Below are 27,398 nucleotides of genomic sequence, written 5' to 3'. Positions count from 1 at the left end.
ACGAAGATTTTTAAAAATCCTTCCATAGTGCTTACGAACGTTACAGAATTCCTACGCAACATTTTTGGCTAAAGGTTACATGGCATTCAGTAATTTTAAAATTTTATTAGTAGAAGACATGAATCATAAGAAATATATTAATATTAGGCATATATAGGTTGCGTAAGAAAAATCAGCATGGTACTGGAATATACTTTGATCTTTCTAAAGCATTTGATTGTGTACCACATGAAACACTTTTGTATAAACTTAAACATTATGGATTGTATATTTATCAGTAATAAGTTTTTTGTCTTGTTTACTTTCCATTTTTAATAGTTTGCAGTATATAGATACTGCTTATTACTTTACTAGTCCCTTGGCATATACTCAAAGCCTTCTGTCAAATATTATATATAAATTAACTCGAACGAATTAAACACAATTACATTTAGTAATGGTCAATTTTACTACTTTTTGCTACTAAAATATATTTCTAATGCATAAATTTTATCGTCTTACTAAAGCTTACTAACTACTTAGTCATAATACTAACACTAACTGATGTACCTATAAATACTACTTTAACGGATCAAAGAGAAAAGTAATACAAGTAAAAAAATAGTAACTATAAAATATTAAAAGATCTACAACCCATATAAATTCCAATTTTCAGATGTAAAAAATGCAATTTTATTTTCTACAATACTTAATTGTAAAATGTAAAATATATTAATGGATGCAGATTATTGTATAAACAAATTTTTTAATATTGTCTTTGTTCCCATATGTGAAAGAAGACAGCTTAAATTTACAATTTGGCTCTATGGGCTCAAATTGCAAACCTTTACTAAGGATCATGTTAACTACTGAACCCGAGAAGTACATTTAGAGACTACACCTTTCTCTTCTAATTATTAATTTATTATTTTCCTAACAAAATAAAATATAAACTCATTACAATTGTGACTCAATAATATTATTTATATTTAGACAAGGTTTTGATGAATAAGAAATAAAACAAATGAAATACATTTTCAAATGTATTGAATAAACTTAGAAAAAGAAACCTAATATCTTCCCTCCAAGATGTTTCCTTCTGGCTTCTTCATGATCCATGATACCTCCACTGGTTGTAAGAACAAGGTATCTGTGAAACAAATTTAAAGATGTTGTTATATATGAACCATGAAAATATATACTATTAAAAATACATTAATTATAAATGTTGACAATGGTATTAACAATGTTTGCTACAAAGCAACACCAAAATCTGCCATTGACATTTATTATAGCACAACATATCAAATGACGACCAACAAGAACTATTGGCGATCCGCGGTAGTTGTGCTGATTTATATAAAGGAAAAACATATCGGGTTGTACATTTCCCACTGCTGTACAAAGCCTTATCTTCTCTTCTCTTCCAAGAGAAGAGGGCTTTTATCCACCATTTTTGCTTCAGCGTTCAATACATGTGGTAAAATATTTTGTCACATACTGGTTTATGACATTTACCTTCTCTGCCAAGCATGAAGAGTATTATAAAAAGAAGTTCACACATGATAACTGCAAACTTTGAATAAGATACAAGGCTATCTAATGGTCTATCTCAGATAAATGTTTGTTGTTTATTTGAAATTTATATTATAGTTTAATTGTAAGTGAGCATTACAAATGCTTAAATAATTTAAGAAATTAAATTATTCCATTGCCGTACTACATTTTCTTAAATAAAAATTAAAATACAATAATTATTTATATGGAATGAGTGAAAAATAATTAAAGTGCAAAAAAGATGGTACCTATACCATACTCATGTAGCTAAAGGAAAACATTCTTAAGTTATAATTGTTGTTGCATCTTTGCAAAGCTTTCAAAATGTCATTGTATATTTTCAAACATATAATTTTTCAGCTTAATTGAGTACAACAAATATTAAAAAACATACAGATTTCCTATTAAATATTATTTTGGTGGTGATGAATTCTGTAATTATTGACAAATATTAATCTATGAGTAACATTGGTAAGGCTAGTTACTGTATAAAAACATTTATTAAATAAATCACTTCTAGAATGAAATGTTTTTAAAAAATAAATACAAATTACGAACTTGACAATATATACCAACTTCAACATCAATAAAATAAAAGCTGGAGAAAAATTCAATATTAATTATCTGCATATAGATATATAAAATAGATGGTTGTTGTATTAACTTTTCAACTCTAACTTTTAAAGTCTATAAGTCTACCTATGTGGAACATGTTTTCCAGTCATTTTTTAATATTTATGGTTTATTATAAATTTTCACTTAAAATTTTGTTATTTCGGATATGAGTTTATTAGATATATTATTAATTTTTTAATCAACTCATTCAATTTTAATAGAAATATAAATACATATATGTTCACTGTCTTTTGAACACTTGATTTTATAAACACATAGTAAATAAACAAGTTCACATTTAAGCACAAATATACACTATAAATTGAAAAGATATAACATGTTACTGTTGCTTAATAGTGATATATATATGTAAAATATATTAAAGCTGTACTAAAACGCAAGACAACTTTTAACTATTGGCGTATATATCACTAAAGGTACTTTTTTTTTAAATGAAGATAAGAAGCTTACCCAAACTGCCGGGATGGAAGGAGGTTAGTCCACCTTTCAATGTCGTTAATAGGTACATCAAATCGAGGAGAAATGACTCCACATTTGTTCAATCTGCCTGTGAGGTTTACTACGATTTTGCCCGCTCTGTGGTCATCTACGATCTCAAATTCACCAATGTAACCGTGCTTCATCATCACTGTTAGAAACTTGACGATAACTTTCGAGCAAGGCCGGATAAGCACTTGTCTTTTGCCTCTTTTCTCGGCATTGTGAATTGATTTTAGAGCATCACTCAATACGTTCATACGCACCATGGCTGAAATAACAAAAATTTAATATATAATGGGAATATTGAGGTTGGAAAACTGAACAACATGAGTAAATGTCAAAACACTGCTAAACATATAATGTAATTACTTATTGTCCGCAGCTATGAATGAAATATTATTTTATAGGAAGAACACAATAAGCACTTTCACATAAAAAAGTATTTATTTAAATTTAAAATCAAGGAATACTATGATTACCTAGGATTTAAAACCCGCCTCAACAATCCGTAATGACAGGTTAACCCAAAAAGAAAGATATTTTTTTTTGCCTTCTAGGGTTGTCAGCAATGATTGCACAGATAATATTATATAATTTATAGTATTCATCAGTAAAAATTGTCGAAAATTAAGTGCATAATATTATTTAAAAAAGGAAAAAATAAAATCTTATTTATGAATTATGTATTGATATTCAAAAATAAAATTGGTTAAATTATAATTAAATACAAAAAAAATTATTGAAATAAAACGTTGACCAGAACTGAACACTTATTTAAAAGTAGTTTAAATACTTGCCTATAATTCTTTAATTTATATCATTATTTTATTTAACCCAGAAAAGAGAATGAGTAATTTTATATCTTAAAAAAAAGAAGAATGAAAAAGACCGAATGAAACGGTTGGAATGAACGAAATAGAGAATTATTCTTTTGTTTGTATTTGAGATCATACCCGTCAGCTCTGCACGCACGCGTTTCGCTCGCGTCCTTCAAATGAATTAAGTGATTGTGAAATAAAGTTTTTGAAACTTTCAAAGTTTGATTTTTATGAAATAAGTTACTTGTGAAGTGTTATGTGTCAAGTGGGTCTAAAAAAGTTCAATTTGCAATTTTAAGAAACAGAGAACATCATTCTAAAGTAGTGTTTTATAGGGCACAAAAGTTGAGTGAACTTTCGTACTTCGTTACTTTGGAATCCAGTGAATCCTACAGGTGTTTCTATAAATTGTATTGTTGTGACAGAAAAATCCTAGCAACAACGATACAATGAAATCCATTAAACTAAGCAGTTTTCGTACTAGTAAAGTTGAAGCAAAAGTTGATTACATAGAAACAGTATTAGATACCGTGCGACCATTCTGAAATGGTGTTTTACGAACTTTTTTAACTTGTAAAGATAGAACGAGAGTGGTTGGTCAAGATGTATTTAAATAAAACATATGCGGTTTTAGTGATCATCTTGTGCTTTTTTTCAATCTCATCACCAGCTGAACCAGGAAGTAAGTAAAAGATAATTATTGGTAATACTTAATAACATAACATTTATGTTAACCATATAATTTTTTTATAAACATACATTACTAATATTTTAAACAATACTGATGCCTAATTTAAGTTTCATTTTTCTAATAGAGTAGTTAATAGTATAATTCTCAAAGCAAATAAAGTTAACTATTTAACTTTTGTGGACTTATTTCGGACCCATCATTCATAATTTACTGCCAAAGAACAATGTTGTTTACATTGAAAACTTTAAATTTAAGTAAATTATATTCAGTTATAAAATTGAAGTATATATTCAATAATTTAATTAATAATTATAAGTAAGCAACTTATTAACTTAAAATTAGTAGAAGCAGCAAGTAGCGTGTCTATGAATTTAATAACAAGAATTAAGTCTTTGTTATTAATACATTTTGAAATAAAATATCTTAAAATTAAAGTCAAATAATCCTTAATCTGAAATTGCAGAACTGTTTCTTCCTTTAGGGTATAATAAATTAATTAAATTAAAATTATATTTTGAGTCTTAAAGTTTTATTGTGATCACTTTCTTACATTCAGCTAAAATATAAATATATAATTTAATTACATAAAATGATTAATTTTTTTTATTAGGCAAGGAAAATATTGTATTATGTAAACATTTTATTCGTATTTCGAGCTAAATAATTTCTTGTAAGTAACCAAATTGTGTATCAGTGATAATGAAATGCTCGCACTGTAATAAATAGCTCGTTTTCTCACAACCTTTACAAGGAAGGAAGACCATTTGCATATACCACAAAAGGATCAGGACCCAAATTTGATACTTGCAGAACACCCATTCTTCCAGCAAAAGCATTATTCTATTAATAAAAACTTTTTTTTATTTGACTTAAGTATAAACATGAAATAACAATAATGAATGCTTTAGATGAATCATAAAAATCACTAAAAGCATTTTATTATTTCTCCCATCATTGCGATTATGTGATTAAAGTGACAGTAATTACTGTAAAATTTTCAAACGGAGGATTTAATTAATCGTCCCTGTATAAAATAATGTTATAAGCTATAAATTGCTAGTATTAGAAAGCTATAAAGCATTTAACATTATTTTTTATACAACAAAAAAACAATTTTCTTCCTTGAGAAGTACTGATATTTAATCATCAAGCCTTTTTCGATGACTATAACATATAGTAAAATTGTTTGTCACACCAAGTAAGGATATTGATTTCAATTCTGTACAAAACACACTTACTACTTAATACAGACCACACTTTTACTGCTTCTTTTGCAGATTTGAAATAACTAGGCTATAATTACTTGGCTTCATGTCAAACAATCACGGGTATTCGAAATATTTGGCTTGTCATTTAGCCGCACACTGAACAATATGACATTTGCAATATTATTAAATATTTAATTTAATGATAAAAAATATTTAATACCTCGAATTGCCAGATGGTGGATTTAGATTTAACAGTTTGATTGTACCATAGAATACCGAATAAATAATGCTGAAATAAATGGTTAAAAGTTAGAACTTTTTATGTATTGTTATTATCATTGCAATCAAACTTAAATAATTTTGAGAAAAGGCACAAAGCATATGTTTTATGCCATTTCTCGTTTGGCTAATATTAGCTAACTGTGTGGCGCCCAAACAACTCAAGTGTGAGTTGGCGGATTCACATGTGCCATAATTTCACCCGAGGATTAGTTTTCTTGCGATGTCTTCCTTTGATGCTGAGGACGAGATGAATTGTGAATACAAAAGCACAAAAACGCAGTCGCGCTTGCTCGAATTTGATCTCTCAAATTTTGGTCAATATCAACGCATTCTATCCACTGGGCTATCTGGGCCATTTGAAATAACTAGATTATAAGTACTTTCATATCAACCAACTATCGGTATTCCAAATATTTGCCTGCATACCGAGAGGTAAGACAATTCAAATTTAAATTGTTTCCAGCTATTTAAAAGAAAATATTTTAGGCTCTCCTGCTTAGACCAGGGATAAGTATTTTTATATTTCACATCGTAAAAAGATTCCGTCAATATCCTACTCTTGGACAAGCTACCTATGTCGTGTGTTCAGGCTAATTTCAAGAAGGTCCGCTTTATATTTAGACTTCAATAAATTTTGAAAATATTTCATGTATATTTAGTCTTCAGTACATGTTTAGTCTTATGCCAAAATCATATTGAATAAGCAAACATTACTAAAATTTACTGCGTAGGATAACCAAAGCAAAGGAAACGCAAACTATCTTTATACCTAATCTACACTAATGTTATAATTGCGAAAGTAAATCTGTCTGTCTATCTGTCACGCTTTCACGGTTAAACCACTGGACCGAATTTGATAAAATTTAGCATGAACCAAGCTTTTAAATACCTTAATCCTATGACCTACGACATGCGGGCGAAGCCGCAAGCGACACCTAGAATTGTACAATGTAGGGTTATTTATGTTGCAAATTTATTTACTATTGTTTTATGCTTGTTAAGTACAGTACCACCGTACGCACCGTACACAACTCAATCAAGTAACTTAACAAACTTCACTAACTTTGAGTGGTACTAAAATATTCAATATAAATTAACGCCTGTCCTACTCAATTTGCTTATGTATGGAAAGGGAGATTGCAAGCATCTTAACGTTTCTCAAATTAAACGGGACAATTTTGTGACGCAATGACGCCAATTGGTTAATAAATAATAATCGTCTAACAGCGACTGCAGCTGTACTAAATGTTATTCTAAAAAGTTAATGAAACCCGTTCTTAATTAAATCTTTCATGCCAAAAGTATGCGATAAAATTGTTAGGTCGGGGATAAAGACTTTATCATCATTGTGAAAAAAATTCAGGCTACCCCAAAGCTAATGGATCTAGTCTTAATAATATAAATGCTTCATCAAAACACTGCTATATACAACAAAAGACGAAGGAATTCAAAGCGCTGTTTTTAAGCAAGATAGCGTCTATAAAAGACAATTTTATATGGTATGATAGATAAATTCAAGAGTACATTGTCGCACACTATGCCCTTAATTATGGACAGAGGATGTATAGTTAGATAAGAAAAATGTCTCAGCTCTCAAACACATCAAATTACCGCACTTTGATTACTTTTGATTAGTTACAGCTCATCATAAAATCCATTACATATAATGTGCATATAACACATAACTAATAACAACAACATGAATATTATGTAAACTATATAACTAAACTGATTGAATTACTAATTATAAAAGAATTTTTGCAGGTTATTGTCGTGCGCGAAATATTTATTTGTTAGTGCCTAATAAAATATTATCAATTAAAAGTAAATTGTATCGAAGTTGTGCAAATTATACCTTAAAATTTCTATAACCGCAATTATAATAAAATATATATTATAATTGCGTTTTCTGTATTACATGAACAGTTGCGAGTTATTATACTCGCTTCATTGATCTCATTATTCTCATAAGAAATGTGTGAGATACGCTATTCAGCTATCGGTATTCTACATTGCTCGGGGAAAAATAACGTTACTTTTGTTTTACTTTGCAAAAATGTTCTTTATATCAATAAATAAATAAAAAAAGAGGAGACTATATGTATTTTCATCGTTTACTTTTAAACTGCCTTGGCGATTTGAGTTGTTTTATTAAGGTGAAGAACAGGGTTCTGGTCCCGTGGATATATATGTTTATGTATATATCGAAATCGGAAAAAATACATGTTTGCTTGGTTGTCAGACATTCTTCTTCTGTAACTGTGACTGTTTTTGTAATGCTTAACTTATAAAAGTAGTAAATTAATATGAATATTGGTGTAACAGTTTACGTTATACCAGACGATAAAGCTCGTTATGGAGGTTTTAATATAATTATATGTATTAATAATATATATTATTATATTCGCAGTTCCATACTGAACATCCTTTTTTTTTCAAATATTACTATCAAACTGACTAAAACTGGTGCCAAATCTCTAGTAGAATTAATTCGTAAATCTACACGATAAAAATCTTATAAAAACTGATAATTGACTTATTTTTACCTATTTAAGGGCATTTTTTAAAGTCGAGTTATATATTTTTTTTAATTCTACTTAAGCTAATCCCGGCTTTGCACGGGTAGAATAAATGTCTACATCAAATGTTTGTACCTTCCGCAATTTATATAACTCTTGTTTATATGGCACACGCCAGTAAAGCCATTCGGCATGATTTTTTTCCGATATCTTCAACACTCATTGTCATAGTTTAGCTAATTTTCAGAAAACCTTAATGAATTATACAAGTATGTAAGTAAGTAGATAACTTTCCTCGTAAATCACTCTGTACATAGTCCTGCCGTTGTAATCGAGTTAGCAGTAAGTCAAAAAAGCGAAATGGCGAAAAAAGCGCTTAGTATTTTGTTCAAATTTTAAATGTTTATGAAAAACTATCAACCGAATTTTCATGTTTTATATATCAATAGAAAAGAAATATTTATTGAATTGAAAATAAGGCGTTTACATAATTTTATGCAAGTTTTTATGTTAAGATTAATATTTTAATATAAAATTCATTGGCGTACTTGTAACAGGTTTTAATGCATATTAATGAAAATGAGCAGTAACTACAGATGCTGCACTCTTGCTAAGCATTATTTCACACTTCATTATTTTTTGCCAATTACATTATAACACATTTAAATATCTACCAATAACAGCAGTAACTGATTCTTACACTGCGTTTTATTTTGAGTTTTGTACCTCTTTTGCTACACAACATACTTTCATATGAGTAGTATTTTTGTACATATATATTTTAGAATTATGCTTAGAATAATGGGGGAAGGAATATAAAAAAGTTGATTTATTTTAGTCACAGTTCAAAAAACAAGGATACTGTTCCATAAATAGCCGATTGTTTTCATTAAATTTTTCTAAGCAATTACATAATTGTTGATGATATTCATATCGACAGATCGAAAATCACATATTTTTAGCACAGGGCATATAAATGTTTTATAACAGGGAAAAAGCCAAATATACAACATTTGCCAGCAAATTGACGCGATATCAATGGTTTAAGGCTTGATGAATCTGTGATATTCACTACGGATTGCGAAAAAATGGCGTTGTGAACTATGGCGAAATTGTTATCGGAATTTTGGAAGTAAAATTGTAGTGGAAATAAGTAGTTGTGTAATAGTGTTTTATTATAAATGAATATATATTAATCATAAACTCTTAGTAGTGCACAATAGCTGAGTTATTAGCAAATTGCATGAAATAAGGCTTGTTTACCTTTTTGGATGTTATGTGATATGAGGTGTTTCATTGTTAACATTACAGGATACGAAATATATTTGTGGCATTTTGATTTCGCATGTCTACAATTTTTAGACATTAATGTCCTCTGTTGTAACTTATGCGCTAATCAGTGGTCTTAGCATCAGGTTTGATTAATTTAGGAATTTATATTTTTAATATGTTATGAAATCGTAGCGATTTGAATTCCTCTTCCTTTTTTGATGCTTACATAAAACCTATGCCGCTTTGGTCCTATAATCTATGTCTATATGTCTAGGGATAACTTACTAATTGTAAAACAGGTTATGGACTTTATTTTAATAATAATATGTTTCTGACATCGTTTGACACCAAAGAAAATATAGTTAAAATCGAACACCTTCTGCTATTGTTTTTATTTTTCAATCCAATTTCAATTTAGTTTTAGTTTAGTTTATTTGGCTTGGGCAAAGGTTAACTTTAAAAGCTCAAAAAGTTAATAAATTTTTTTTCTGTTTTCATTGATTCTGCATTCACAAGATCATTTCTGTGAATGAAGAATTAGCATCAGAAGAAGTAGGATCTTTACAGATATTATAAAATCAGTAAAAAATTAAAATGTTGATTACCACGGCAGAGGTAAAAAATCAGCAGTTTTTGAGTTTCGTTCAGTTCGACAGGCAGATTTACCTAGGGGACTTTGTTTTATAATGTAGTGATGATAGATTTGCCTTTAGATTAAAAAATATAATTAATCATAGCAATATTGAATCAAGTGATCTTTCACTCGTACTCAACAGGTTATCATCCAGCGCTCATCACACTAAACATCATAACTGCTACGTCATACTTCTCGCGAGTTTATTCTGACAAATGATCATAATTATAAAGACTAAACAAAATTTATAGGGGAATTAGATTATAACTAATGTCATTATTACTGAGTAATAGCAACAAATTGTATTACACATAAGGATATCACTATTTTTTATGTTTGAAAACATTGCAACTGATACTTGTCCATGAAATATAAGTTTATGTCGTTGCGGGCCTTTTTGTTATAAAAAAATTCTCATCCAAAGTTTTTATGTATCTGCAAAGAGGGCCAAGGACCGACAATTTCAGTTGTTGACATAATTAAGTCTCGTAAAATATACAGAACACCAACATTACATAAGCTATACAATACTAAAACATAAGCTGATGAAAAAGTTTTATGGTTGCTAATAGACTTAGTAGTTTACAACGTGCTAAAATTTTAACATGAAAATACTCTTTTTTTAACATTACGGTGATTAAATGATTTTTGAAAATATGAATATTCCGGTATTTAATCGAATGAAAAAGGGAGCGTTACAGGCTCACTTCGACAATATTTATATATATATATGTGTTTGCTTTTACATATAACAAACATAAACAAATCTTTTTTGTACTATACGTTGAGTAGCTAACGGAAAAAAGATTTTGGGTGATCCCAACTGATTATTAGAAAGTAAAACAATGACCTGTTTATATATAAATATTACATTTTAACATTAATTCTATCATAAAATTTGATTCAAAGTAACTGAACAAGAAAATGCGTAAATTTAATTTAGTATAAATATACGTATATACTTCAAAACATTAGGCAGCACTTAGACGTTCCAGTTGTTACGACTTATTTACTACACTGCCGCCGATATTAGAATTTTATCTTTATCAATATTGCGATATTGTATAAAATTCGTATAAAGATTATTTTTATAATTATAAAAATGGTATAGTAACATTTTGTTATGTATTAAGTTTAAGTATAACGGGAGTTAATGAGTAAGCATGGACTCAGTCAAAGTGGCTTTGTTCCCAGAGGTGGGAATTACGGCGTAGCGGAACTTAGTGGCGTATTACTGTATTAACTTAGCCTGTATAAAATACTTTAGGCGCATAATAAACTTTCGTTGCCGTGACTTTAAAGTATCTTAACATGACAAGTGGAAGTGAGAACAAAAGTAAAACGGCTTCTTAAAAACATATTTATTATCATTCTAAAGTAAATAGAAAAGATGAAGTTAGACGAAGATATACATTTTGTTTATAAAAAATTAAGAGTTTACTTGAAATTGATTGTAAGTTTGAAGACAGTGACCTTTTCTGTAGGTAGACTCCTTTGTGACTGAATAACTCTTTCAGAGGTTTCGAGGACGTGAATACAAGCGGTCTTACTGAAATGCATTCCCAAGCACGCACGCAAAGTGCAGCAAACCTATATTGGATACTCTTCTACATATTTTCCTGCCGTTTTATTCAGTTAATATTTAGCGACGCATAGTTTAAATCTTGTAATTCAATTAAAATATCAATGAGGATTTACATATAAGTTTTATAGAAATAAGTATTTCGGTAGTTTAATTATCCTACTGTTTTACTTATAGTATAAATACGAATTTATGTTTTTATATTTTATTTTACTCAACACGTTCGAAGACGGGCAAAATTGTGCTTTATTTGATTTTTAGTTTAAAATCTATATTTTATTATTTGCGTAGCAGAGCGAAGTTACCAGACTGTATTGTTGATCGTCGATCGATGGGAGAAAGGAACAGTCGAAATCTATTTACAGTTTCTAATAAATACCAAACCATCGATATATTTTTAGCAATACCGATGGAATGTCAATTCATCGCCGATCGATGATCTTTCGACGCTTTATCGACCAGCATTTGTCCAATCCAACTAATATTAGTTGGATTGGACAAATTGATATATATCAAAAGGAAGAGTTAGCAAGGATAAAGAATTTATTTTCTTAAAGAATCGAAACATTCACTTCCATAGAAATTCCATGAATGGCATCGATCAAATATCTGCTACAACTATAGAATTTGAAACGCCATATACTTATAACTATAAAAACATTTATTTTCTCAAAGCTTAAAGCGAGGTAAGTTGATATACAAGGTCTATACAATAATATATATAATAAGAATTTAAATATTCCTAAAATCAATAATAATTAATATTGTTGATATAAAGTAAATTATCCGCGTGTTAAACAAGTATACAAATAACGGGCGTGCTATAAAAATAAAATCACGTTTGTACACATTTAACGTAGAGAAACTTACGTGACTTAAGATTACAAAATGTTGATTAATGCTCGGTTTTTTAATTATTATATAATATCACGAAACTCAAACAATATTTAGTGAGTGAAAAACAAAATATTTTTCTAATCTAAGTTTCGAAATAAATTAGACGTTATAAATAAATTAATTAATAAAACCTTTTTATAAAATATACAATGCGGCCAAATTTATCCATCCGATTCAATTTAAAGGCAGTTTCTACAAGAGTTTAATGTCTCTTTTACGTAAACACCGGATCGGAATGTTAATTCTGTGAAGAACCGACAAGAAAGTAAGTAGTTAACTTCAATTAATTTAAACTATATATTTTAAAATACGTTCAAACTGTATATATCATATCATAGATCTTCTGAATCCCATGATACTATATCATCAATCTATTGATTACATTTATTTAGTGAATAATGTAAAACTGTTTATTAATGAGAAAATAATTACATAATAACATACCAGTAATATACAGTTTTAATTTCATTAAATACACATTATTGTTGATTAAGTCGCTTATATATTCGTGTATTTTATTACATTTGGGAACTTAATATGATTAAACGATTATTTAGATATTATACCTACACTGATGTAACGTAAATGTATGTAGACTTTCAGCAAAATTAAGTGACAACCGTAACGTAAAGAAGAGAAAATATCATTCTTAAATAATTATAATTATAATATATAAAAAATAAACTATTACCTACAAACAACGTAATTACTTTATAAAATTAAGTACAATATGATTCATTGAAACCGTTTTTACCTTATTTTGGTGCTGTATTTTCACAAGATTTATCTTTTCGATTAATAATAAATAGTTATGCATGATTTCACTTAAGAACTTATCGAATATTAGCATAATTTAGGTAGTGTGCGAGTGCATTTTGAGGACAAAGGCCAACGGCAACGGATGGTGGCGCTAGCGGTAAACATAGTCATAAAGGCTCGAGTCTCACAAGCTCTGAACATGCTAAGAAGCAGCTGCAGGAGCTCACTTGTATAGGGTTATTAATATTAAATCGTGTTGCGGGCCGAGTAAATACTGGCTATGAGGCACCGCACGAATATCAACGCTCTACTTAAATGTTTTTGAATCAACTAAGCATTGACTCGTTTATGTTTTCATTGCAAGAAACGAATTCGTATGAGAAATTATTAACAGCGGTTATCGATGATAACGATGTTATTTCGTGGAATATTGCGACAAAAATGTATTTTAATACAAAAAGTTCCAGATTTTTCTCTTTGCTTTTTTACTGATATTAAATATTATAATTTTAACTAGTTTTCCTCTAATTAAACGATTTCAAACGTATATAACATTCCTTTATGCATCTCGGAATGGCACATTTCTAAAGTAAAGGTGATTTAGTGGGTAACATTGCAGGTTCAAATCCGGCCAAGCGTCATTTTTTTATGTGTTCAATATTATAAAATCTGATTTTATTAGATAAAATTATGTATATCCACAAACCCGCTAAGATTCAGGGTGAAAAAAATAATTTCCGTAAGAGATGAAGCTTGGGATGATACTACTTTTATTGGTCGTATAAAAATATTAAGGTCGAAGCAACTGGTTCAGTGATTAAGAGATTCTGTTAAGCGATTCCAGTCAGTTGTATCTTAACTTCTTAGTATATCAATATATTTAAATTGCTTTATCTCGTACTAAGTTATCTTTGCCCTCATAGCCTATATCCACTTGTATAATATAACACGTATACGCAATCGCGTATTCACGGCGCTCTCCTATGTTTTCTTTCAAACATCTTTAAAAAGTTTCTTTGAAACGGAAATCCAATTAAAATATTACATTTTCTATAATTAGTGCTTAAAAGTTTATAATATTACATCTTAAATAAATTAAACCGGTGTGACCACTCACCTATTAAAGATAGATGAATTTACATTTGCGCTCTTTTTTACAGGCTTTTTTTGACATCACTTTTATCACTCAGTCTCTTATATGTTGCGAAGTAAATGTTAAACAATTTTGAATCCAATTACACCTAACAGAACTAAAATTTGTTGCACCCTCTTGGGCTAGTGATAATACAATCTAATATATCTACTAAATATCTTAAGTAGTTTTTACAAAGTTTTTGTATATACATATTTATACATACATATAAAGATACATTCGCTTATTTCATATTTAAAATTCGTTACTCGAACGAAATAACTACGTAAGCAAATATAACATTCGAACACTATACCAGCTATTTTATACTGAGCTATTTTTTCAATTGTCGGGTAGGAGGTCAAATGACATTTCATGGGTGACGTTTGGTTCCTTGAAACAGTAACTCGAGAATCCCTTCTTTATAATTCATGTACCTAACCTCAAAAAGTAGCGTAGTCCACATTTATTATACACGTGATTGAATTAAAAATAAGAATCTTTGTTGTCGGTACTGCTTACATTTATAATATACTTTTTTAAATAGTTTTTTCTTCATTACACTATTTTGACGTCAGAAAAGAAAGTCAGTATGATAGAAAATAGTTAAATATGTAATTATTTCGAGATGGTCTATGACAAACTAATTTAAAGAAAAAAAAGTATAGCAGATATATTGCGAAGATTATCATATATATCGTTTATGGACCATGGCTTATGCTTTAACACAACCATACCTTATGGTAAGTTCTGATGCAATTTAAGAACGAGGAACGCGTTTGTTTGAAGCTTTATTCCCAAAGAATATCCCATAACTAATTGTGGATGCTCCTTACGAAATCGTCTGTACAGTCAGAAATATACAAACATAATTCATAATTAATACTAGCAAGTGACGCAAATACCATCATTTGCGTCACTTGCTAGTATCAGCATTCCGCCGCGGCCATTGCGATGTTTCTTGAGTACGAGACAGGATAACTGCGTCAGTTTTTCTACTAAAATTATGTGTATAAGGACAGTACAGGCATTTTTTATATTAAAAAAAAAATAGTTTTTCCTGAATACAGTAACAAATTCGCATTCATTCAATTTATTTATTACAAATAAGGAACTTTCTTTTCCAAGTATATGCAGACGGGACGCGTCGCGCCTTTTGGGATATTTACATTTTACGGCAGTTCGTGCAAAAGCTTCGGGTGCGCAAGCAATCAGTCATGTATTTAATATATTCAAACGTATCAACAACACAACATTTTCTAAACAGCTACAAACAAACATAAAAGACTCAATGGTTAATAATTTACAAAGTTTAATATTAACGCAGAGTTTAATGTTTTTGAAAATAAAGAGAAACTTTGAAAATAAATTGTTTTAGTTCGAAATTTAAGTAACTTTTAAGAGTTTCGTTCCAAATATCAAATTTATGGTTAGGTTATTAAATTATTTTGTTTTATTTAAAAATATTTAATAAATATTATTTTTAATGAGTCTTATATCTTATAACAAAAATAAGTTTGACATGGTCGAGGTGCCTCTACACATATGCACGGTCACGGCACGGTGACCGGGCCGTTTAAAGTAATGTATGAGCTCGATCACGACACGATCACCTTCCCTTGTGGAAGCCATCGTAATAGCGCATTCATTACTTACTTTACACGGTACGGTCAACGTGCCGTGACCCTGCGCACGTGAAAAGGCATCGGTCGGTCGTGGTGTAGTGACCAAATGATTTATAATTCCTAAGCTAGCAGCTCGTTTGTTACGATAACGATAGGTATATTGATATAGTTGTTAATTAATCATTGTTTGAAATAGGTTCCTGTCCACCGACTCCTGCTGAGGTGGCGAACAAGTGACACGAATAAAGGAATCGATTAATTTCTATTTTTACTCTTGCTCGTGTCGCGCAGCTCGGCACCCGCTGGGCTGAAACTCTGATAAACAACGGACATCATAAACGATGGACCCTGAAAGCCTTTTTATGTTTTTACGTACATGATTATATCGATTGTCATAATGATGTCGCAAAGTTGTATTCATGAGAGGCCTGGATGATTAAATATAAGTAGAGCAGTATACATTACATGTAACATGCAAAGTGCAATTTAAGATTTAATATTACTTAACCTACATAAGTGCCACGAAAGTGCGCGGGAGCCAAGACGGATTAATGAAGATTAGATAGATTTTTATTGATAATATCACAGAGAGACAGAGAGGCATTGGATATTTTAATTATATAATTATAATAACTAAAACAGTGGCTTCGCCTTCTTGGAATTCAGTCTGTGACGAAAATGCTTCAAGAACTAGTTTAAACACTTGATCTCCATTATAATCCCCTCAGAGGTTGAAAAATTTATAAATCGTTTCTCGGGGTTCAAGCTTGCTTCGTTCCAAGTTTCATTAAAATTGATTTAGTAGTTTAGCTATGAAAGCGTGACAGACAGAGTTACTTTTGCATTTATAATATTATAACAAGAGTACAGATTAAATGACGTAAGACTGCGAAGCGTCTTCTGTTAAATTATAATACAGACTGAATCTGTAGCAGACAGTCCCGATGTCATTATAACTTTTTAATACATTACGATTATAATTGTAAAGTTATCGAGATAGATAACATAAACGACCTTTTTACTTGATAGTAAGTATCGAATCAAAAAAGCTCCTTCGTAGGTCTAAATGAATACTGTAGGATACTTAAGCACCAGCGGCCATAGGAAATGTTAAAATACTGATGACGCCATCTTGACCACCAACACGTCGTATATTCTACCGTCAAACAGCTTACTAAGTTTTATTGTTTTTAGTTTTTAATGGGGAATAAGTCAATGAGCCTATGTATAATATTAAAACAAAAAATCAATATAAAAATATGTTTTACAACATCCGAAAATGTTTTGATTTAATCTGTTATATCACAGTTTTATCTAAAAAGTAAGAACCCCATTTTTAATTTGCATTCAATAGAAGGTCGTTAATATGATCTTGAACTAAAAAAGTCGTTCAAACTTGTTTTTTACTCGTCTTTACAATACTTGTTAGATCCTTAATAGGATTCTTGTCAAGGGACAGACAACTTAGAATAACGGGTGAATCTGACAGAACTAGTTTTAGCATCAATAACGGTACATACAGGTGATAGAAGTCTATATTTTTTAAGAACGTTCCAAGCTCTTAGGTCTTTAACTCTTTGAGGTCATAGCAAACTATGACTATCTCTCTCTCTATTTCTCTCTCCACGTTTACAAGTTTAAATACAAAGGATACATGCAGCTTATCTCAGATAACATTTGATTTAACTTAATAGATTATATAAAAAAAATTTAACAACACGTTTCGTCCGTAAGTGTTAAATTTTGTGTAATATTTTTTTATTTAGTACTTCCTGCAATTACTAGCCTCGTTTTAATTTTACGAGTCCGAGAAAAGTGTCATAAACTGCCTTCCCCAACTCCTTATTTGTGGGATAATATGTCTAAAGTATAACATTAAATTTTTAGCTATGAAAAGTCAATACAATTCGTCTTTTTTTTGTATCGTATAGTTTTTACCATATAATATGACAAACCCTTTAAGCAATAATATGCACGAAAACCTATTAATAATAATTATAATAGACCAGGACATGATTCACATTCACGATTGTCACGTCAATAATCTAAATTTACAGCGAGAAACGAGAAGCTTCGTACTTAGATAATAATATTATATATTAAAAAGATCTCCGAAACGCGCCTCACCTTCTAGTATGAGTTTTATGAATATTGGCTAAGTAGTTTTATTAATAAACGTCTACTCATTGATAAGTTTAGAATTATGATTAAAAATAGTTTTATAGATTTAACTTGAGTTTTGTTATTATTTTTGTAGTTTTATTTTGAATTGAAAGTATACAATAATCATTACATAATTGATCAGTCGACATGTGCTACCACGGCTCATTTTTCTTTGAGTAATTTGTTAGCGAATGCCTCGTTGATTTATGCATAGTATTAATTCGTCATTTTATCCGCTATTAAATTTAAGGACCGGTTGTGGTGTGCGGTCATGCTGCACATAGACGCCTGCTGGGTGAACAAAAGTTAAAATAAACGTAGCAAATCAATGTATACACACTACGAATACGAACTCAATACAATAGCCCTGCAAAAGTTATTTAATTTATTCTCAATATCGTTTTTTATTTATTAATGCCAGTTTCATGGAAATGACAGTTATATTATACGAGAATTTGATATGCTGAAAGTGAACATTTTTTATTATACGTAACTCAAAGGTAAACAATTTATATTTATACCACATATTGTACATTTATTTATTACTACGTAGCATTGTGAGTTATCGAAAGTATCTGAAAGCGGTTTTCAATCCGAGGCATAAAACTCGATCTAAACTCTAAAGCATCTATCAGTTTTAACATGTATATTACGCATACGTGGTCAATATAAAAAAATCGGCCATACTCGTATCGGAATCGATCAAATTACGCTAACAATTTTGAGCATTCATAGCTAATACCCACAATATTAAAATTCATAAAAAACAGAAAACTCAATTTGGTATTTTAAAAATTATGATGTTTAAAAAAGATTCTGACGTGGAGTCAGACGAAAAGAAATATAAAAGTAAAATATTGCCAAGTTTAAAATATACATTATTTGTGATTGTAAATTTCGAATTTCTGTTATATTAACAAACAACTGTTCAGCATTTCCATTAATTGCTCAGCAAAACGAGCTGAATTTGCTATTAAAAAATTTAACCAAGCTGCAACGAGGCCATAAGCTTCTGTTATGATTTTATCATCCAATACTTATTTACATTTTTATATCCTAGTTAAAAGTTTGTATAACCACATTCTAGAGAATATATCATTATTAAACTCTTCTATACTATTAAGCAGTGAAATGAGTGAAACAAAACATACAGTTTTCTGTAATTTATAACTGAACTGGAGATTTATATATAGCGGAGCGACTTGTAGGGCTTCTTTGTAAAATTGAAATAAGGCATGCGAGAACGAAAGGTTTCCCTGGCCAGTGTGTGAAGTAAGAATACGCCGCGGGTGTGGTCGGACTCAAATTACACGACCAGCTGCCCAACTAGCGAACCGCGACGACTCACTATACTAAAAGTAGACAATACTGGCTTCTCTATGAAACTTTTAATTACTGTTATGTAAATATTATATAGATAATTAATATATGTTTTAACAATAACGTTTATAGCTCTCGGGGTTGACGGTTATATAATCATTCCATACATATCTCATCAATTCAAACGCCGTCAGAGTTGGAAATTTCTCAGAAATAAAAATGGCCTTTCAAGCCTCTCGATTAGTATGTTAGTGGTCTAGCATCGGTCGAACGTGCCATAGGTGTGAGTCACGTAACGGAAACGCACTCAACTTTGAAATTCACGTCTGTGTCGGATACATTTTATATCTTACGAAACTTTAAGCAATCATTTATATATTTGATTGCATTCAATAAGTTTATCGTAAGTCGTAGACATGAGTGTGTCTTTTCTTTATAAGTCACTTGTTCAATTCTTAAAATTAGCAGCATACTGAGGCAAGCGAAGCGTAAATTTAATGATTCTCATGAATTAAACCATTTATCAGCAAACATCTGGGTACGGTCTCGTTGTTTAAATTAAACTTGTTTGAACGACTGTTTCTCTTAACAAAAACTCAAATAAAGTGACATCTTAATAAGAAAATTTAGATTACATTTTCTCAATCTTAGTTATATTTAAAGCGTTTCCTGCTTTATGTTAATATTAGAACAATCATTAAAATTAAAGTGGTTGTTTTGTCCTACTTAATTCCCTTACCTGAAGAAACTTGTCACTAGTCCATGATGCCTTGAAACGAAGCTCTTTGATAGTGCGTCTTTGATTGAAACTTAGACAATGGACCTGAGACTTAAATTCTTTAACAGTTTGTCGAGAGTGGACTTGGACACTGGCATTCTGCCAAAGCCTCTTCCGCTATAAGGGTGAAGCGCGTTCAGGTGGATCGCAACCTACAATTATAAACTGAAGTATTTGTTAATAAGAAGTATTAAAATTATTATTCAAAATTAAAATCGATATGATTCTATAAATGAAAATAAAAAGCTAACAATACAGTTTTGACTTTTCTCTTATAAAATGACATACCTACTATATTTATTTATTGGAAAAGTTACACCATCAACTTATCACTAAGCACTTAAAATTAATATCTGACTTGGGTAACATACAAAGTTATACGTCTTTAAAGGTGTATCAAAAGTAACATACAAGTACCACGTCACTGAGTAGCTTTAAAAAGATTTAAAAGCATTTTACCTGTGTGAAGAAATTGTTATTAAAAACTATCTAGTCTTTACATATGTATCCAGACGAAACAGTTTATAAATTGATTACACGAAAACCTATAGTTTAATTTAAATGACACGAAGTCGCGGGAAAAACGAATAGTGTTCCGTGTCCGAATCCCTTCGGCCAACTAATTTTATGACATCATTACTTATATAGTATAACATTATTGCTTCAGCCTCAGTAGTTATGCATGCTTATTGTTATTATCTCACGCTATAGCGTGAGGCATAGGCATGAATAATCAACGTAAATGATTAAAATAAAAGAAAATAATTGATATTTTTTTGAATCTTTTAATAAATGTTTAAATTATATAACTACCTATTGACAATCGGAGAGGTTTATATCATATTAGCTACAACAATAGGCACACTGGGACTCTTATTGTTGTTTTATCTTCCATCTTCATACGTCCAACTTATTCAATATTATAAATACAAACGATTGGAATCAATTTTCATTATTTAATACAACAGTTTTTTTAAGTGCTAATACCGGATATTCGATGCAGTCTCTTTATTTATCGATTCGAACGCCATCTATTGTACGTTGATTCGAATTTTAATATCTTTCGCGCAAGTGTCCAAAATTAGATTTAGAGAAAGATTTAACTCAATCACACACAAACAAACGTTTATCTTTAAATAGAACCAGCTAAACTTCACCCGCGCGTAATTTATAAAACTTCACCCATAGCACACAAGTCGTCAACCCCCATTTCATTCTTTCGAGGGGTGCATTAAAAAAATGCCTATGTCCCGGGAGTCAAACTCCTCATTAAATTAAGCCTGAAGATGTAACAGACATAGTTACTTCGAGCATGTATAATATATATATATATGATTGAAAGTTGAGGTGTGGTTGGATCAGATAGCACAGTGTATATTAAAAGTACCTAATATTTGCTAAGAAGATACCTCGACCAAAATGTTAGCAGGGCCTTTCATAATAAGTAGGTTAGGCTTAATCACATTTACGAGTGTTGATGTACATTCAGTATCTTATCGTGTTTATCAACCTTGATTACCAACGTGTTGAACTATTCTATAGCATCATTGCAAATTATTTTCAATTCAATAAACCGGATTAAAATAAATAACTACCGTATTCGTATAAAATAAAGATTTACCTCTTCAGTGTATAGTCGTTACACAAAAGAGTTCCTCAATTTTTTTTAAGTAACGGATATACTTACTTTACGCTACCACTTCCGATTATAACAAAACCATGTGAAACCCTAAGAACATGTGACGCTGATGCTGCAAGATGTGTCGTTATACTTTTGTTTATTTCAAAGACTTACGTCATTAATTCTTTATAAAAGTTCTAATGAAAAAAAAAGCATTTCCTATTATGTAATGATGAATCATAACATGTGTTCAATGGTACACATACACTCATACGAAATCTGCTTTCTTAAAACGGATTTACTTGAAATATTGCTGATTTTAGTTGAACAAGGAAATAGTGAACGAGATATTGAATCTATCGAAATGTAACAAAAAAGTAGTGGAAATGGTCACCCATTTGTAACGATTACAATTCCCACGTTGGTTGTTTTATTGCTGGATTAGCGGTCAAAGTATAAAAAATTGCCTTGTGATCTTTGCGATCGGCTTAAGATGGATTTTCGTATTTATTTAGGTGAAAACGTATGAAGTAAGTCGTACAATAACGACCGAACTTATTTAAAAGATTTAATCGTGTGTTATATTTTGTAGAAATGTAGTCGTATTCATGATAAATGAGTTTTCAGACATTTTATATTGTAGAATAAAATAAAATAATTTAAATCCAGGTGAAAGATGAATAACCTTCTTATGAAGCAATACAACGTAGAACTCGACTATAATAATGGCGGGGAAAATCAAGCTGAAAGAAAATTTATTAAAATAGCAAACAGCTTAGATTAATCGAGCTAGCTTATTGCTAAGTCATATTATTAAGTGCCTATTAATATTATTAAATCCATCAATGTCTTATGTAACCGTGACTTCATGTCATAAAAGTAGATACTTATCTATGTATACACTGTACATAATGTAGGTACCACGGCTTTTAAATAAATTACTTTAGAAATTAATCATTATATCAAAACAGACTAAAATGGATTACATTAATGATAATTTTACATAATATCAATCAGTCTTTATTTCAAAATCTCTACCTCACAAGTCGAATTTTTGTAAAAGAAAGTTTAAAGTTGTCAATAACTAACGTATATATTATTAAGAGAGGTTAAAGTTGTGAATAACAAAAGTATATATTATTAAGTAAATACTTTTACCAGAAACCTCCTTATAACTTTGTCCATCAATTAAAATAAAATATAAAAAAATGTTGCCTACCAATTCATATATTATATATGTACACCTTTTTTATTATTTATAATATGTTTTGTTAGTAGTTATTTGTATAGAAAAAATGCATTATTATTGAAATGTAAAAACAACGTTGCATTTAGAATGTAAGCTTCATGCCCGTACGAAGATAAATTCGGTCAACGAGCGCTTCGCTTTATTAATGATACTGGTTGGTCAGATCGTCTGAATTGAATGAGAGGTCTCCTAATTGCGTTTTTTACTCTTTTGCTTACGGTCGTCCCTGAGTCACGTGTGTTATATGAAATAAATCATTAACATAACAACATTAAGCAAAATGTACACTGTGGCGTAGATATTAAGAAAGTATATGTTTATTTATTTAAAAATAAAATATAGTAACAGTCTTAAAATGCGCACTGCTCGGCTAAGGTCTGTTGAGGAGCATGTTTGAATCTTATTCTACTGCAATGCTGCAATTCCAGTTGGTGGATACAAATGCAGGTTTTCATCCGACGCATGAAAATATCCTCATGATATTTGCCTTCACCGCCGAACTCGAGATGAATCATATACACTAATTAGTTTCTAAGTTCCATGTCCGTGTTTGAACTCGCAACTTAGTTTAAAATTCACGTTTTCAATTCATGCGCCGTCGGTTCTATTTTTTTAAGTAATCTTCATTAAAATATTTTGTGAATATTTAACATGTAAGAATAATTCAACCGTACAATTCCATATATAAAATTTAATAAAATAGACCCGATTATTATCACATTAAAACTTAAGTGGTTAATTCACGTTCATTTGTTTCAGGTCAAATGCAACCGCCTCGATTTACAATGCAGCCCTCGTCGTCAAATAGCATAGTAAGGGAAGGAACAACGAAGATATTACAATGCTCTGCCATAGGTAACAAAATGATTTATAGCCATAATAATAATATACAGGTCATATCTAAACGGATAAATACACACTTTCATTTATTTATCAGGGATACCACAGCCTATGTACAGATGGCTTAAAAACGGCGATCCATTAGGCGACTATTCCTCAGAATTATTTTATAAAATACACAATACACAGCGTCAAGACGCGGGCGCTTACCAGTGTATAGCAAAAAATGATGTTGGGGCGATTTTCAGTGAAAAAAACAACATAATTGTCGCTTGTAAGTAATTCACTAATCTATTTCATCTAATCATTACACAGCTTTTAATCAATACATTATACAGTGAATATTGTTAAAAAATAAGATTACTCTACCTAATAATCTTACACTTACAGTCATGGGTGTTTTTGAGAACACAATAGAAGAAGTGATAACTGTCGAGTCAGGTAACGCGGCTATTCTAGATTTTCCACACATAGAATCTGAACCTCCACCGTCAGTTATTTGGCAGGACGAAAATGGCGTAAACGGTGTATTACGTTACGATCAAAAATATGCTATCACAGATAAACATCAACTAGTGATATTATGCGCATCCCAAGACGACCAGCGAGCCTATAGGTTTGTGAATATTCTAAACTAAACTCTCTACAAATATTTACATTTCTATCTTTAGACTCAATACTTGCTATTTTCCAGAGCGCGAGCAATAAACACCCAGTTGGGTAAGGTTGAAAATAGTCCGTACATTAGATTAAAAGTAAATGGAGACGATGACAAAGAAATAGCACCAGAAATTATTATTAGGCCGCAGGACACGAAAATAATAAAAGGCCAAGAATACACAAATATTTACTGCATCGCCAACGCACGACCGCTGCACGAGCTCGAAACGTTATGGTTTAAAGACGGAGTATTGATCGATTTAGCGGGAATCACTTACGACCTCAACGATCAATGGAACCGAACGCTGAGTCTCATATCGGCCAATTTAAACCATACCGGCCAGTACACGTGTCAAGCAAGACTTAAGTCTGGCGGATTCGCGACTGTGACCGCGTCAGCGATTGTTACTGTATTTGAAAAGCCAGTAATGTTATCCAGTTTAAAATCGGAAACTTTTGGTGAGTTTGGTAGTACAATCGTCTTAGAGTGCAACGTACATGGCATACCTATGCCGGGAATCACGTGGTATAAGGATGCGAAGAAAATCGCGAGCGTCGGAGCTGACGCCGAGGAGTCCGACAATGCGGATGTCGATGACGGAGGAGGCAGGTACAGGGTGGAAGTAGACAGATCGCTCGTTATCAATCACCTCAAGATGGAAGATATGGGCATATATCAGTGCATAGCGAGTAACGATGCTGGAGAATCTTCCATCTACACCTGGTTAAAAATAAAAAGTGAGTATCTACTTCACCATTCCGTTTGATCGAGAAAGCTCATAAAAATAAATGCATTAATTATTAACACTTAAACAGCCAAGGAAAATATTCGCGTTCCGCGCAGTCACATGAAGTTAATAAGAATGAGGACTGCAGATAAAAAGGCAAAAACGTTCAAATTTGATACCGGCAGTAAGCGATTTTGTTGGTGTATATTTGCACTCTTTTTTGAGCATTTTTTTTCTTTTACACCACAAAGTGTTTGCTTCGATTTACATTTAAATAAAACAATCACGTATCTGATCCCATTTATTTCATTTTTAAATAAATTTTAGGTAATATTATTTTTTATAGATTATTCAAATTATATATAAGTATAAATATTCCCAATTGCTTTATTATTATTTTTTATTTTCTGAACTATTTATTGTTATCATATTTCTTAAATAGTAAACAATAGTTTAATTACATCTTAATTATTTATAAGGTGATAATATACAAGAATCCAAGTTGGCGGTTCGAATCTAAGACCCAAGAACAACGATCGACCCTTTTTTCGTTAATATATTAAAGCTAATGCAATAATGATAACTATCAGTATCACGTATGCAAAATTACTACGATGATTTTAAAAAGTATTTGTGACATACATATAATTTATAAAACACCATGTAACAATCCAACTCAATATCAACCGACGTCGTTTCAAAATTATAAAACATTATTTCAGTAAACTAAAATCAAGATTACTTGATCACTATCTTAATAAAACTTAATAAAATGTGTTTCTCATTCAAACTATATTCTTAATTCTCGACCGGTTTATTCAAAATAAGCTAATATTTTGTTAGCTCCTAGAATACCCAACTGGTATTAAGTTAGCAGATATCATATTGCAACGTCGTATCAAGTAGCTTGCATGTGAAAATATAAATTTGCATTGTCGTTGTCTTAATGTTATTTTAAATATACTTCATGAATTTATTTTCTTTTGAACAAAATATTTCACGTTGCTTGTACATTTTAATCATTTCTGTCTCAAATAATTTTCTTTCAAATTTCGAATATTATTTCTCGTGATCATAGTTTTTATTTATTATATATTCACAATACAGATTGGGATTCATATGTGTATTTATTATTTATGTGATTATTCGACGTTTATTGGGGTGAAACGTCGAATGATCTGTAGTCCGTATTGCATGCTGAATTTTCAATTATAATTGTATAATTATAGATACGATGGTTCGACACATTTTTTACACCGCAATATTAATACGATTTTTTGTGTGACTTCTACTAACAATTTCTTTGATACACGATTCATAGACGAATACGAATGATGGATAGTATTGTGCGTTATAGAACTACCTTTTTTGTATCAGAAACTTTATATTCAAACGTTACATTCGATATTTAATTTATAATGAAACGTGTATTAAGATAATTAATGCACTATATTAGTGCCTAGTATTCTAGTGTACAATGTAGTGCTCGTACTAAGTTGCGTGTGTGGCTTGTAGCGTCTCCGCCCATAATGCAGAGTGCACCGGCCAACCTCACCGTGCTAGACGGGAAGGACGCCACCATCGTCTGTCGGGCTATCGGAGCGCCCACGCCCAACGTCACGTGGTACTTCAATGGTGAGATATGTGCACACTGAATTGATTTGTAGGCTAGCCCCTATAGCCACACAGTTTTAGTTAGTGAATATTACTTTATCAATAATCATTGTGTATATATATACATATATACTTATTGTGTAAAATGTTACAGCGACTTAGTGTATATAAGATACATTTATTCAAATTAAATGCGAAAGTAACTCTGTCGGTCCGTCTGTTGATCGTTCACGACCAAACCACAGAACAGATTTTGGTGAAATTTGATATAAAGCAAGCTTGATCTCCAAGTAAGAACATAGGCATACTTTTAATACATATCGTTCGACGTTAAACTCCTAAAACGCGAGCGGA

The 27,398-nt window shown here is 30.6% G+C and overlaps 2 protein-coding genes across 4 annotated transcripts in view; one reads left to right on the top strand and one right to left on the bottom strand.

Moving 5' to 3' along the window:
• Nucleotides 1–1,009: 1,009 nt before the first annotated feature.
• Nucleotides 1,010–3,222, bottom strand: LOC125064569 (40S ribosomal protein S15Aa). Of its 2 annotated transcripts, none has more exons than XM_047671678.1 (3): nt 3,132–3,222; nt 2,623–2,920; nt 1,010–1,129 (listed from the first exon to the last, which is right to left on the bottom strand). In XM_047671678.1, exons 2-3 carry the CDS (start codon nt 2,916–2,918, stop codon nt 1,036–1,038), a joined length of 390 nt encoding a protein of 129 aa, XP_047527634.1. In that variant the 5' UTR covers nt 2,919–2,920; nt 3,132–3,222; the 3' UTR covers nt 1,010–1,035. The 2 variants fall into 2 exon arrangements, with proteins under 2 accessions (XP_047527634.1, XP_047527633.1); XM_047671677.1 differs by having other exon boundaries at nt 3,022–3,152.
• A 389-nt stretch (nt 3,223–3,611) lies between these two features.
• LOC125064472 (protein sidekick) overlaps nt 3,612–27,398 on the top strand; it is a 38,764-nt gene continuing 14,977 nt past the window's right edge. For both annotated transcript variants that reach the window (XM_047671527.1, XM_047671525.1), the window contains exons 1-6: nt 3,612–4,152; nt 23,962–24,057; nt 24,140–24,316; nt 24,433–24,658; nt 24,737–25,440; nt 26,946–27,065. In XM_047671527.1, coding sequence (XP_047527483.1) covers nt 4,074–4,152; nt 23,962–24,057; nt 24,140–24,316; nt 24,433–24,658; nt 24,737–25,440; nt 26,946–27,065 — 1,402 coding nt within the window. In that variant the 5' untranslated portion in view covers nt 3,612–4,073. The remainder of the gene's footprint in view (nt 4,153–23,961; nt 24,058–24,139; nt 24,317–24,432; nt 24,659–24,736; nt 25,441–26,945; nt 27,066–27,398) is intronic.

Source organism: Vanessa atalanta, chromosome 6 (assembly GCF_905147765.1).
Source record: "Vanessa atalanta chromosome 6, ilVanAtal1.2, whole genome shotgun sequence".
In the NCBI taxonomy this organism is placed as follows: domain Eukaryota; kingdom Metazoa; phylum Arthropoda; class Insecta; order Lepidoptera; family Nymphalidae; genus Vanessa; species Vanessa atalanta.
This window is presented reverse-complemented; position numbering and strand designations above follow the sequence as displayed.

Coding starts and splice junctions, on each gene's coding strand:
- LOC125064569 (XM_047671678.1), bottom strand. CDS start 2,918: ATGGTGCGTATGAACGTATTGAGTGATGCTCTAAAATCAATTCACAAT. Junction 1,130..2,622: donor CTTCCATCCCGGCAGTTTGG/GTAAGCTTCTTA, acceptor TTTGTTTCACAG/ATACCTTGTTCTTACAACCA.